The sequence below is a fragment of the Phyllostomus hastatus genome, unplaced genomic scaffold (genome assembly GCF_019186645.2).
Source record: "Phyllostomus hastatus isolate PE091 unplaced genomic scaffold, TTU_PhHast_1.1 phas_contig_29, whole genome shotgun sequence".
NCBI lineage: Eukaryota > Metazoa > Chordata > Mammalia > Chiroptera > Phyllostomidae > Phyllostomus > Phyllostomus hastatus.
In genome coordinates, this window is record NW_025333835.1 from 479,633 (window position 1) to 494,371 (window position 14,739).

The following is a 14,739-nucleotide window of genomic DNA, read 5'->3' on the forward strand; positions in this document are numbered from 1 at the left end:
CATCCTACATTTAACATGGAAAATGAAGATTGTACTCAGAAAACCTGGAGTTATATTCCTGGCTATGCTACACTTGCAAAGTGTTGTGGAATTTTAAACAACGTACTTTCTGTCATTCAACTTCATTTTACAACTTTAGAATCTACATTTACTAAGGGGGAAATAATTTAATATCAGTTCCTATCTTCTACTTCCTAAGTAAGTTATAAGAATTAAGCTTCTGTTATACTTACTAGTTTTGTTTTCTAATTAATTCCCAGTTAACTAGACTATTTACAATGTGGGTAGTTCTAGTTAATCAGTTAGTCTGACTAACCAATAATTATATAACCATAAATATAACTAACCAATAAATGCTGTATAAATAATCAAGTATCAATTCATTAATGTCAATTACCAACAAAGCTTTTAATCACCTACACTTTTTAAATTTTTATTCTTTAATCATTTTATTGTTGTTCAATCACAGTTGTCTGCTTAATCACCTATATTTAAAAACCATTAATGATTCTAAATTATATCAAAGAGTAAAAATTAATAGTAAAAAAATTATTTATTCCTGATTTTTGAAACAAAATTTTACAAGTAGTTCTGAAATTCAGAGAATTAACAACCAGGAATTAGAAAACTGATTAAGCAAAAGACTGGAGAAAACAAACTTTTTTCCAACTACATCCGTCAGCTACTAGCAAAGATAAATTGTGATTCCAAAAAACTAAGTGTGTGTGTGTGTGTGTGTGTGTGTGTGTGTGTGTGTGTGTAAAGTTGATACATCTATAGCTACTTGTCTATATCTATGTATTTGTTGAAATTAACAAAAGTCACTATGCTAAAACTCTGACAGATTGATAAATCATTCCAACACTTTTTAAACTAAGTTTTTGATATGATACCCCCATTTCTTCTCAGAGTTCACAGAGTAATTTCAAAGATGCAGCATTTCATACAGCTATTTATTGGTGAATGGTGGACAATATAACAATCTATGAGTGAAAAGGAGCATGGTATAGTGAAAGTAGCACTAGTAACAAATGTCCCACAGTCTAGACTGTTAGAAACTAGCTATCAGTCTCTAGAAGCCTGTTCACTCATTATTAAAAGAAGGAAAAATCTATTACTTTCCAGAATCCTTCCAATTCCAACAGTCCAGATTCGATGAACTAAATAAGAAATTCCTGGATTGTTATGTGTATTATCTGCCAGTCATTAATATCTGATGTAATATCTAGAAAGATAGTAATTATAGAAAACTAAATAGAAATTTAATGATGATATCACTTATCACTAAACCAAAAGCACTAGGGCTTTTTTAGCAGGGTATATTAAATATTAGGGGTATCAGTACTTACAGAGGAATCAAAGAACAAATACATTTGAAAACTACTGCCTTAATGATTTACGTTTCAATGATTCCAGAGTGAGGGAGATACTCTCTTTATTTTTTAAGTATATTTTATTGATTATGTTATTACACTTGTCCCAATTTTTTCCCCTTTGTCCCCTTCTGCCTGGTACCCACTGTCCCTTCAGCAATCCCCACTTTAGTTCATGTCCATGGGTCATGCATGTAAGTTCTTCAGCTTCTCCATTTCCTGAACTATTCTTCACATCCCCATCTATTTTTTAACTACCAAGTATATTTCTTAATCCCTGCACTTTTCCCTCCTTTTTCCCCTCCCCTCTCCCAGATGATCTCTCTAAAATTAAAGTAACTGAGTATGAAAATTAAAATTTTTCTTAACATTTTGCTATTGAAAAAGGGTTGGCACTAATTACAAAAAAGCAAGCTCATTACAAAAAATGTATATACTGCTAGAAAGAACTTGTATCTAAATTTACTTTAACTTTTTTAAAGAAATGAAGTTAAATTACCTCATCTATGTTACATTCATGTTCTTTACAAAGAACTTCAATAATTCTTGTATCATTTTCTAGTTGTTTTGCTATCCGTGAACTCCTGTTCTGACCCCGCCTTGGTGTTCGAGGTGAACCATTAATAGGTATTACAGCTGTTTCTGTAAAAATGGTAAATAAAATAAGAAAATTATAAATCCCACTGTATAAAATAGTGGAATATTTTTATTATAACTAGGAAGATCAGAAAAAAACAGTAATATTATGCTACTTTGAATTTTTCGGTTTCACTTCAAGGCTAACAGTTATATTTATTTGTTACATATATATTATAAGTCTTTTTTTTTTAGAAAAAATTTTTTAAGATTTTATTTATTTATTTTTAGAGAGGAAAGGGAAGGAGAAAGAGAGAAAGAGAGAGAGAAACATCAATATGCGATGGCTGGGGGCCGTGGCCTGCAACCCAGGCATGTGCCCTGACTGGAAATCGAACCTGTGATGCTTTGGTTTGCAGCCCGCGCTGTATCCACTGAGCTACGCCAGCAAGGGACTATTATAAGTCTTGTACTGATAACAGTTTATGCCCTCCCTATATGCTCTTCTGCCTGCCAACAAGTCCAAAAAGAAACTGTAAAATACTTAGAGCCAAATATAAAGAGGGCAAGCAAAACAGCCAACTTATAAACTAGTTGTAAATTATCCTATTCAGTCTGCAAGAGGTAAACTCTCTTCTATCTTTTAAAGTGTCTTAAAACTTCTAAGGTAGTACTTATGGAATCAACTTTCAGATACAATATAAAAACAAGAGAATTTTAAAAGTTTTGGCAAATACCATAGTAAATTATGATGCTTTTAAAAGATAATATATCAATATAATATGATAATAAACTGATTTTTTCTTTTAATTTTATTTTAATCGTTCAAGTACAGTTTTCTGTCCCTTACTCCCACCAGATACCACCCTCCCGTCCCTCCCGACCACCCTCCCATTTCCATCCCCCCCCCAGTTTTTGTCCATGTGTCCTTTATACTTGTTCCTGTAAACCCTTCCCCTTTTCTACCTAAATTCCCTAAAATTCCCTCCCCTCTCCCCTCTGGTCACTATCAGCCTGTTCTCTATTTAAGTATCTTTGATTATATTTTGTTTGTTTGTTTGTTTTGTTGTTTAGGATACTGTTAAAGGTGAGATCACATGTTTTCTGTCTTTTACTGCCTGGCTTATTTCACTTAGTGTAATACTTTCCAGTTCCATCCATGCTATTGCAAAGCTTAGGAGCTCCTTCTTTTTTTTTGCTGCATAGAATTCCATTGTGTAAATGTACCATAGATTTTTTGGTCCATTCATTTACTAATGGGCACCTAGGTTGCTTCCAACACTTGGCTATTATAAATTGTGCTGCTATGAACACTGGGATGCATAGGTTCTTTTGGATTCGTGTTTCAGAATTCTTAGGATATAATCCTAGCAGTGGAATTGCTGGATCGAAAGGCAGATCCATCTTAAGTTTTCTGAGAAAATTCTATACTGTTTTCTATAGTGGTTGTACCACTCTACAATCCCACTAACAGTGCACTAGGGTTCCCTTTTCTCCACAACCTCTCCAACACTTATTGTTTGTTGCTTTGTTTATGATGGCTATTCTGACTGCTGTAAAGTGGTGTCTCATTGTGGTTTTAATTTGCATGTCTCTGATGGCTAGCAATATTGAGCATCTTTTCATGTGTCTCTGGACCCTCTGTAGGTCCTCCTTGGAGAAGTGTCTGTTCAAGTCCTTTGCCCTTTTTTTTAATTGGGTTGTTTATCTTCCTAGAGTAGAGTCATGTGAGTTCTTTATATATTTTGGAGATTAAACCTGTGTCTGAGGTGTCATTGGCAAATATGTTTTCCCATACAGTTGGTTCTCTTTTTATTTTAATACTGTTTTCTTTAGGCCTGCAGAAGCTTTTTCTTTTAATGAGATCCTATTTGTTTATTCTTTCCATTATGTCCCTTGCTGTAAGGGACATATCAGTGAAAGTATTGATGCATGAAATATCTGAGATTTTCCTGCCTGTGTTCTCCTCTAGGACTTTAATGGTGTCATGATTTATATTTAAATCTTCTATCCAACTTGAATGTATTTTTGTGTATGGTGTAAATTGGTGCTCAAGTTTCGTAGATGTCCAGTTCTCCCAACACCATATGTTGAAGAGGCTATTTTTGCTCCATTTGATATTGCTGCCCTCTTTGTCAAATATTAATTGACTGTAGAGACTTGGGTTTATTTCTGGGCTCTCTGTATTGTTCCATTGCTCCATGTGCCTGTTTTTATGCCAGTACCAGGCTGCTTTGATTACAGTAGCCTTGTAATACAGTTTGATATCAGGTATTGTGATCCCTCCTATTTTATTCCTTTTTCTCAAAATTGCAGCAGCTATTTAGGGTCATTTATGGTTCCATATAAATATTGGAAGTATTTGTTCTATGTCTGTGAAATATGTTATTGGTACTTTAATAGGCATTGCATTGAATCTGTAAATTGCTTTGGGTAGTATGGACATTTTGATGGTGTTAATTCTTCCAATCCATGAACAAGGTATATGTTTCCATTTGTTAGTGTCTTCCTTGATTTCTTTCTTCAGTGTTGTGTAGTTTTCTGCATATAGGTCTTTTACTTCCTTGCTTAGGCTTATTCCTAGGTATTTTATTTTTGTTTTTGTAGTATCAAATGGGATTTTTTTTCTTGATTTCTGCTTCTGCTGTTTCATTGTTGGTGTAGAAAAATGCCTTTCATTTCTGAATATTGACTTTGTATTTCACTGTTCTGCCAAATTCATTTATTACGTCAAGCAGTTTTTGCCCAGTCAATAGGGTTTTCTATTACTCTATCGTGTCATCTGAAAACAGTGACAGTTTTGTTTCCTCCTTTCCAATTTGGATGACTTTTATTTCTTTTTCTTGTCTGATTGCCGTGGCTAAAACTACCAATACTATATTGAATAGTTGTGGTGAAAGTGGACAACCTTGTCTTGTTCCTGATCTTAGTGGAAAAGATTTTAGTTTGTTCCCATTGAGTATGATGTTGGCTGTAGACCTCTCATATATGGCCTTTACTATGTTGAGGAATGCTCCCCCTATACCAACTTTCCTGAGTGTTTTTATCATAAATGGGTGCTGTACCTTACCAAATGCTTTTTCTGCATCTATTGATATGATCATGTGGTTTTCGTCTTTGCTTTTCTTTATGTGATGTATTACATTTACTGATTTGCAAATTCTGTACCATTCTTGCATCCCTGGGATGAATCCCACTTGGTCATGGTGTATAATCTTTTTAATGTATTATTGGATGGGGTTTGCCAATATTTTGTTAAGGATTTTCGTGTCTATGTTCATCAGTGATATTGACTTCAAGTTTTCTTTCTTTGTTGTGTCTTTATCTAGTTTTGGGATTAAGATGATGCTGGCCTCATAGAAAGAGTTTGGGAGTCTTCCCTCATTTTCAATATTTTGGAATAGTGTGTGAAGGTTAGGGGTTAGCTCTTCCTTAAATGCTTTATAGAATTCTACTGTGAAACCATCTGGTCCAGGGCTTTTGTGTGTTGAGAGTTTTTTTGATTACTGCTTCAGTTTCATCTATTGTTATTGGTCTGTTCAAGCTTTCTGCTGCTTCTTCATTAAGTTTTGGAAGATTATATTATTCTAGAAATTTGCCCATTTCACCTAGGTTTTCAAGTATCTTGGCATACACTTCTTCATAGTCATTTCTTACAATCCTTTGTATTTCTGTGGTATCAGTTGTAATCTCTCCTCTTTCATTTCTGATTGTGTTTATTTGGGTCCTGTCTCTTTTTTTTTCTTGATGAGCCGGAGTAAAGGGTTGTCAATTTTGTTTATCTTTTCGAAAAACCATCTCCTGGATTCATTGATCCTTAGAATTGTGCTTTTAGTCTCTATGTCATTTAATTCTGCTCTGATCTTGGTTATTTCCTTCCTTCTACTTGCTCTGGGCTGTCTTTGTTGTTGTTCCTCGAGTTCTTGTAGGTATAGAGTTAGGCTGTTTGTTTGACATATTTCTATCTTTTTAGGTAGGCCTGTATCACTATGAACTTCCCTCTCAGGACTGCCTTGGCTGTGTCCCATAAGTTTTGGGTTGTTGTGATTTCATTTTCGTTTAAATTGAGAAACTTTCTGATTTCTTCCCTAATTGCATTCTTGACCCATTCATTGTTTAATAGCATGCTATTCAATCTCCATGATTTTGAGTGTTTTGGGTTTTTTTCCTTGGGGTTGGTTTGTAGTTTCAGTTTCTTGTGGTCAGAGAAAATGCTGGGTATGATTTCAATTTTCTTGAGTTTGTTGAGGCTTGTTTTGTGTCCTATCATGTGCTCTATCTTTGAAAATGTTCCATGTGCGTTAGAAAAGCATGTGTATTTAGCTTCTTTGTGATGGAGGGCTCTATATATATCAGTTAAGTCCATTTGATCTAGGGCATTGTTCAGTGCCAAAATATCTTTGTTGATATTTTGTTTGGAAGATTTGTCCATTTTTGACAGTGGGGTTTTAAAATCCTCTACTATAATTGTGTTGCTGTCAATATGTTTCCTTAAGTCCTCTAAGATTTTGTTTATGTATTTGGGTAGTCCTGTGTTGGGTGCATATATATTTACAATGTTTATGTCTTCTTGGTGGATTTTTCCCTTGGGTATTATGAAGTGACCTGTGGGTTTCTCTTTATGGCCCTTTTTTTAAAGTCTATTTTGTCTGATATGAGTATTCCTATGCTGGATTTTTTGTGTTCCTGTCTGTTTGCTTGGAAAATTTGTTTCCAGCCCTTCACTTTCAGCCTGTGTAGATCTTTTATCCTGTGGTGGGTCTCTTGTAGGCAGCAAATGAGTGGGTCATGCTTTCTTATCCATTCAGCTATTCTGTGTCTTTTGATTCAGGCATTTAATCCATTTACGTTTAAGGTTATTATTGATAGGTACTTATGCCTTGCCATTTTTGTACTTGTGTTCCTCTTGTGTATCTCTTTTCCTTCCTTCCCTTAAAGCAGTCCCTTTAGCATCTCTTGCAGAGCTGGTTTGGTGAAGGTGTATTCTTTTCAGGCTTTTTTTTTGTCTGGGAAGCTCCTTATTTGGCCTGCTGCCTTGATTGAGAGCCTTGCTGGGTAAAGTAGCCTTGGTTGCAGGCCTCTGGTTGTCATTACTTGGAATATTTCTTGCCATTCTCTTCTGGCTTGGAGTGTTTCCATTGAGAAGTCAGCTGCTAACCTTATTGGGGCTCCCTTGTATGTTACTTCCTATTTCTCCCTTGCTGCTTTTAAGATTCTCTCTTTGTCTTGAAATTTTGCCATTTTAATTATAGTATGTCTTGAGGTCGACCTCTTTGGGTTCCTCTTGCCTGAGAATCTCTGTGTTGCTGGATTTGTGTCACTTTTTCTCTCATGAAATTGGGGACATTTTCCATCATTACTTTTTCAGATAGGTCTTCTATCCCTTGCTCTTCTTCTTCTCCTTCTGGTATTCCTATTATATGGATATTATTACATTTCATATTGTCTTGCATTTCTCTTAATCCCTCTGCAGTCTTTCTGAGCCTCTTTTCCTTTCTTGCTCTTTCTAAATGTTTTTTTCTACTTTGTCCTCCAATTTGCTGATCCGATCTTCTGCTTCATCGATCCTACTTTTGATTCCTTCTACTGTGTTTCTGAGTCCAGAAATTGTATTCTTCATTTCCTCTTGGCCCTTGTTGATAGTTTCTATTTCCTTTTTCATGTTGATATAGTTTTCAGTGAGTTCATTGTAGCTTCTCTGTAGTTTCTGCCAGTTCATTGTGAGCTCACTGAGCTTCCTGACAATCATTGTTTTGAACTCAGTATCTGATAGTTGAGTTGCCTCTATTTCATTTAGCATTCTTTCTGAGGCTTCCTCCTTTCCCTTCATTTGGGGATTGTTTCTTTGTCTTCCCATTGTTCATGAGACTCTTCTTGTTAGCCTCTGCTTCTTAAATTAATCTGTTCTGACCCCCTGGGTTTATAGTGTGAACTTCTGTGGTAGAATACCTGCGAGTCTTTTTAGTGTGTTCTGGTGTTCTCAGCTTCCCCCTGCTCTTTTTTGTGATCAGTTGGAGCGGGAAGGCAAAATGGTTTAAGACAGCAAGAGTGTTCTATGATATTTACAGTGGCAGCCAGTAGAGAAGAGATAGGAGATCCTTTGGCTATGTATCGTGTTAACTGTGATATTCCACCCAACTAGCCACTTTTAAGAAAGGATGGAAAGAAGATAAGAATCTCACTGTGCAGGGAAGGATTGTGAATTGGATCTAAAAAGCAGTGAGGTTGTGGGAGGTCAGATTCTGATGTAACGTGAGAGTAAAGGATAGTAAATAGGTGCAATGTGTGAGAGAACAGAGTTAACCACTACAGTAATAGATTTCAGTAAACTATGAAGTAGGCTAAGATGTGGGGGGGTGGGGGGTGTGTTGTGTAGTATTTACAATTGTATGGAATAGCTATTATTTACACTAATATTAGAACAAATCATTTGACAGAATCTATGAGATCCAGATAACAAGAATGGGAAGTATAGAACCTTGAGTAGTGTACTAATGGAACACAAGTGAAGTGAATGACAGTACATTCGCAAGACACTATGAATGAGATAACAGAGGAAACCTGTCAAATGATACAATACAAGCAGCCAAGCAAAGAAGACTATACAGAAAGAGAAGGAACACAAAAACACTATTAAAATAAAAAATGTAAGAATAATGAAAAAATAATAATACAAATATGCAACAACTTGCAGGTTTTCTGTAATAGTAAAGTGAAATTTGTCCTGCTGTCTCAGCTGTTGGGATGCCCCCTCCTTAGGTACAACTCTGGTCTTTTCACAGTTCCAGGTTTTTTTGTCTCACTTGTTGGTATTTAAAAAGAAAAAGGAAAAGGGAAAAAAAGAAAATAAAGCAGAAGGAGGAAGGAAAAGAAATAAATTTGAAAGAAAGGAAGAAGGAATAAAACATCTGGTTTTTCAATGTCCGCTGCAATTTTTTATCTTGTTTTTTCATATATGCTGTGGTACCGTTGGCTGTTTGCTCTGTTCCTCCGTAGATTGCCTAGGTGTTTCTCCCATGTTTAGGGACAAGTGGAATCTACTCCCTCCTACCACGCCGCCATCTTCCCTTCCTTTTTTTTTATTGTTGTTCAAGTACAGTTCTCTCCATTTTCACCCCACCACACCCCCTGGCCCCACCCTTCCCCACCTCTCACCCTCTAACCTACCCCCTTTCACTTTGTCCATATGTCCTTAATAAACTGTGATTTTTAAAAAATCCCCTGGATTATTTTAGGCATTTGCAATTAAAAATGAATATGGACTCAGCTATTAAAGAGATTACAGATGACTATAAAACCAACCAACAATTTAGAAGAAATTAAGAGGATATAAGAACAAAAGTATTAGGTAAAGTGAAATAATCCAGGCAGTGAAAGACAAATACCATATGATCTCATCTTTAAGTGGAACCTAATCAACAAAACAAACAGGTAAGCATAATATAACCAGAAACATTAAAATAAAGAACAAACTGATAGTAACCAGAAGGGAAGGGAAAGGAGGATAACAGAGGCAAGAAGGGGAAGGTAGTCAAGGAACATGTATAAAGGACTCATGGACAAAGCCAAAAGGGGGCAGGATTGAAAGTAGGTGGGAGATGGTGGTGGGTGGGATGGGGGAAGAAGTGGCAGGAAAATAGGGACAACTGTATTTGAACAATAATTTTAAAAAAAGAACATGTTAAACTATACCACAAGATGCAATCAGTGAAAAATTAAGCCATGGGAAACTCAACAGGGCAAACCACTTGATTATTTAATAAACAAATTTCGAGGTAAAAAAAAAAGCAAGATGAAGAAGAAACTTTTTTAGAACACTTAAAAGCATATCAGCCAATTACAAAGTACAGATCTCACTTCGATTCTCATTTACTCAAACTGTAAAAATTTTTAAAATTATTTTCATAAGACAAATGAAAATATGAACACTTACCAAATATTTGGTGGTATTAGGAATCACTATTAATTTTTAGGTGTGATATAATATTATCATATGTTTTATAAAAAGACTTTATCTTTTAGAGGTACATACTAAAATTTATAAGGATGAAATTGTATGCAAAAGGGTGCTTCAAAATAAAATAGCTGATAGAACTGGACAGTAGATGGGGCTACAGGTTGACCATAAGTTTTATGTTGAAAGTAGGTGATAAATATATGGAGGTGTATTATGGTTACTGTCTGCTTTTGTATTCATTTGAAATTGTCCATAGTAAAAAGTTAATTAAAAATGCACCATACTCAGTTGATTGAACACCTCATCCTAGTTTCTCTTTAATGCTGTACTTAAAGAATTAAATGTACATTGTATTTATCCAAAAGAACAAAGCTTAACAACCCAAAGTAACATCTATATGAACTTACTAACATGATAACACTGAAAATATAGAGGAAAACCCATATAAAATATTTTTTAATTCAGAAAATTTTGAAATATATTTATTGTTTTCTGTTTTTCCTCCCTCTTGCATGTGGTTTCTGCCAAATAACTGACTTTTCTGTCAATCCATGTTCAACACATTTTTAAAATTCTGTTCCAGATTTCATTTTTTCATGAAGTTTTTGTTTACAAAGATTAATTAGACTTCAATTTTTCAGTTACTTCAACAACTCTTTGAAACTTCTATGTTTTGATCTTTCTTCCATTATTTTTAGTATTATTAATATTGGGTTGGCGAAAAAGTTTTAGTTTTTTCCATATGATGGCTCTAGGAGTGCTTGTCTTTAGCTTCATTGTAATAATTTTGTTAGACTGCATTGTGATAGCTGTGATATCAGTGTGCACTTAAGAAAACATCAAAATTGGTGAATTTTTATGCTGCCATTTTAATATTGATGATAGAATGAAATCTGTAATATTTTCAGCATTATTATGTTTTATTATATCAAGAAAGATAAATACATAATTGAAACAAAAAAAAGATTTGTTCAGTGAGTGAAGGTACTATGACTGATCAAACATGTCAAAAGTAGTTTGTGAAGTTTCTTGGTACTACTGACATTTTGGCCAAATAAACTCAAAATATCCAAATCAATAAACTTACTGTCTTTTATTTTACAGAAAAAACTAAACAGACTTTTCAGCCAACCCACTACTTTCATCATTTTTGGAGCAAAGCAATCAGTTTAGTCTTAGTTAAGTTTACATTTTGTTGTAGTATAGTAATTGATTTTGAAAATTTACTCATGATACTGCCACAGGAAAAAATTGCATTCTGAGAGCAATCTACTCATCTTTGTCTAATAATATCTAATTATTTTAGTAATAGTTACTTTTACTTGTCACAGAATCATTATAGCACCCAATGATAAAAATGTAATCTGTTCCTACAGAACGAACCACTCTTTCCCATGCAGTTTCACTTATATCTGTGCCTTGACTATTGTTTTTTTCTTTACTGGGAATGCCCTCCCTCCAACTTATCACAACACTCAAATCCTAACTACTCTTTTCACTCAATTCAAATGTCACCTCTTCCTATGGGGTTCCTTGCTCTTCCCCAGCTGGGAAAAGTTTCTCATTTTCTGAACTTCCATAGCATTTGCTAGTATTTTGGCCCAGGCCATTTTCTACCATATACTCTGCTTATTTGCTTACTTGTCTTAACCCCTCCTTCTATAAATTATACACTACTTAAGGTCAGAGTCCATGTCTGATTTATTTATTATAATACCCTAGTCTCTAAAACTACTTTTGGACACTACAGACATACAGTAAGCAACTGATTAATGAAGAAGAAGGAACATAAAATATTTAAAGTACTTACTATATGGTTCTTTGAGCAATGCAGGAGGTGAAAGTTTGATAAAATAGTCGAGGACGCAGAGCATTAACTGAAATGAGATCACCAGGTCATCTTCCATTTGTAATACTTCTCCTGAATATAAAGAAGATTCACATTTTAAAATATAGTTAGAGATTGAGATCTTAACATAAGGAAAAATTGTCAGTATGGATGTATCAACAATCACTACAGTCATGTTAAAGATTTTTTTGTAAAAACTCAGTCTGATCTGATATACACAAAAATATAAAAATATATACAGTTATTAAATTAAAAATAAAGTATAAGTTTACAATGAGAATTTTATTTTTCATTGTATTTTATTGATTAGGCTATTACAGTTGTCCTGATTTTTCTCCCTTTGCCCCCGTCCACCCAGCACCCACTACTCCCTCAGGCAATCCTCCCACCATTCATGTCCATGAGTCATGGGTATAAGTTCTTTGGCAACTCCATTTCCTATACTGTACTTACCATCCCCATGGCAATTTTGTAACTACCTATTTGTACTTCTTAATCTCCTCACCTCTTCACCTATTCTCCCCTGACCCCCTCCCATCTGGCGCCACCTGATAAACTTTTTTTCTTTTGCTGTTTTTAAGAGTCTCTCTTTGTCTTTAGCCTTTGGTCTTTTAATTTTGATGTGTCTTGGAATAGGCCCCTTTGCATCCACCTTGTTTGAGATTCTCTGTGCTTTCTGGACTTGCATGTCTATTTGCTTCACCAAATTACATAAGTTTTCTTTCACTATTTTTTCAGATAGATTTCCAATTTCTTGCTCTTTCTCTTCTCCTTGTGACACCCCTATGATGCAAATGTTGGAACTCTTAAAGTTGTCCCAGAGGCTGCTTACACCATCGTTATTTTTTTTCTTTTTATTCTTTTTTCTTCTGGTGGTTCTGCATGTTTTTTTGTTTGTTTGTTTGTTTGTTTTTGCTTTCTTATTTTCCACATCATTGATTTGGTCCTCAGCTTCATCCACTCTGCTGTTGATTCCCTATAATAGTCCTTTATTTGAATTAGTGTATCCTTCATTTGATTAGGTGTTTTTATGCTTCTAAGGTCCTCCTTAAGTTCCTTGAATAACCTTATAACCAGTCAATCAGATGTCAATTCTGCATCTGATAGACTGCTTATCTCCATTTTGTTTTGCTCTTTTTCTAGAGTTTTGATCTGTTTTTCTTTGGGCCATGATTCTTTGACCCCTAATTTTGGCAGCCTCCCTGTGCTTGTTTCTATGTATTAGGTAGAGCTGCTTTGACTCTGTGTTTTAGTAGCATGGACTAATGTAGTAGGTGTCCTGTAGTGTCCACTGGAACAACCTCCCCCATCACCCAAGTTGTGTACTTGAGGAGCACCCTCCTTGGGGGCTGAGTACACTCTCCTCTTGTAGTTGAGCCTTTTGCTACTGGAAGATCAATAGGAAGGATTTACCCAGGCCATTCAGCTCTAAGGACTGGCTGTGACTGACCATTAACCACCAACCTCTGCCCTATGTGGAGAATCAGCTGTTCAGGGGCAGGGTGGTGGTGCTCTGATGTGGTCTGTAGCTCTCTACTGGGTGGACTGGCCCTGAAGTTCCCTGGGTGCTGCAGGTTAAGGTCAGCCCCGATCTGTGCTTTGCCTGGGACCACCCTCCCTGACCTTTAAAGCAATCTGAAATGTCTGCTACTGGTGCTGGGCTTGGAGATTTCCAGGGAAGCCTATCTGTGAATCTAACCTGACTGCTGCTAGGGCTCTCTGAAGCCAGCTGTTGCTTGTTTGTTAAGATTTAGGAGCCAAGACAAGCCATTCTTATGGAAAAGCAGCTTGCATGGGCCTGTAAGCTAGATAGGGCTGAACCTTGTGGGATCTCCAAGCTGGGTCAAATGGTGTTAGTCAGGTTGATGGAGTCTCAGATATAGCACCAGCTTACCTCCTCTGTGGCGGGATGGTTTAGCAAAGGAACAATGGCCTCTGCTCACTGTGATACCAGAAACTTCATTTCTCTCTGTATCCCACTGGTGCCTTTCAAGCTGCTACCCTTGTGATAGAGCTCAGATGGAGTGAGTCTGAGTAGGTGAGTGTGTATGTTGGTTCTTTAAGAGGAACTGCTTGGGGCTTCAACAGTTTCTTCCACCACTTAGTCCCTACTGTTTTTTACAGCCAGAAGTTGTAGGGATTTCTCTCATTGGCACTGGAATCTTGGGCTAGGGGGCCTGGTGTGGATCTGGGACTGCTCACTCCCATGATATCCCTTTCAAGTGTTTATCCACGTGGGTGTAGGACCAGCCCATTCCATATCTGTGATGCTCCTATCAGTCTGGAGGGATGTGGTTTAATTCTGTAGTTGTCTGACTTCCACTCAACTTGATTTAGTAGTTGTCAGACTTCCATTCTCAGTATCTGACACTCCTGAGTGATGGTTGTTTTATATTTTAGTTGTAATTTTGATGTGGTTGTGGCAAAGAGGCGAGCCATGTCTGCCTATGCCACCATCTTAACCAGAAGTTGAGAATTTTATATTTAGACATTATTGCTATAATTCAGTCCCCATGCCTAAAATATTTCAATTTTTGTTTTAAACTTACATCCAGTTTTAGTAAAAGCTATAAAATTTATTACTTATGAAAATAATTTTGAAGTATGATACATGCTAATCTTTATTCTATTTATTTATGAATTCTCATATTTTCCATTTAGAAAACACCCCAAAATATTAATAACCAAAGCCATTAAGAAATAACAAAATTAGTATATAACTGTAAAGTCATCTACAAATTAATTAATTTGTGCAAAATCCTGAAAGTTAATACAATAATTATACAACCAGAGAGCTGTAAAGAAAAAAATGCATATAATAAATACCTGAGGAAAAACCACATAGCTACATAAAATATATAAATCATGATCAAATATAGCTAGCTATCACATATTTCTTTATGGCTCTATGTTGTGCATTTTTTTAAAGCGATGTTTGACTCACTTTCTATATTCTTGGTATGAGACCACTAAACCATTAATAA

At 35.6% G+C, this 14,739-nt stretch overlaps 1 protein-coding gene across 1 annotated transcript in view; it reads right to left on the reverse strand.

Annotated features, from left to right (window-relative positions):
• Nucleotides 1-14,739, reverse strand: part of RB1 (RB transcriptional corepressor 1) — a 283,425-nt gene that overhangs the window by 158,505 nt on the left and 110,181 nt on the right. The window contains exons 7-8 of the mRNA XM_045838956.1: nucleotides 11,717-11,827; nucleotides 1,873-2,015 (exon numbers count right to left, since the gene is read on the reverse strand). Coding sequence (XP_045694912.1) covers nucleotides 1,873-2,015; nucleotides 11,717-11,827 — 254 coding nt within the window. The remainder of the gene's footprint in view (nucleotides 1-1,872; nucleotides 2,016-11,716; nucleotides 11,828-14,739) is intronic.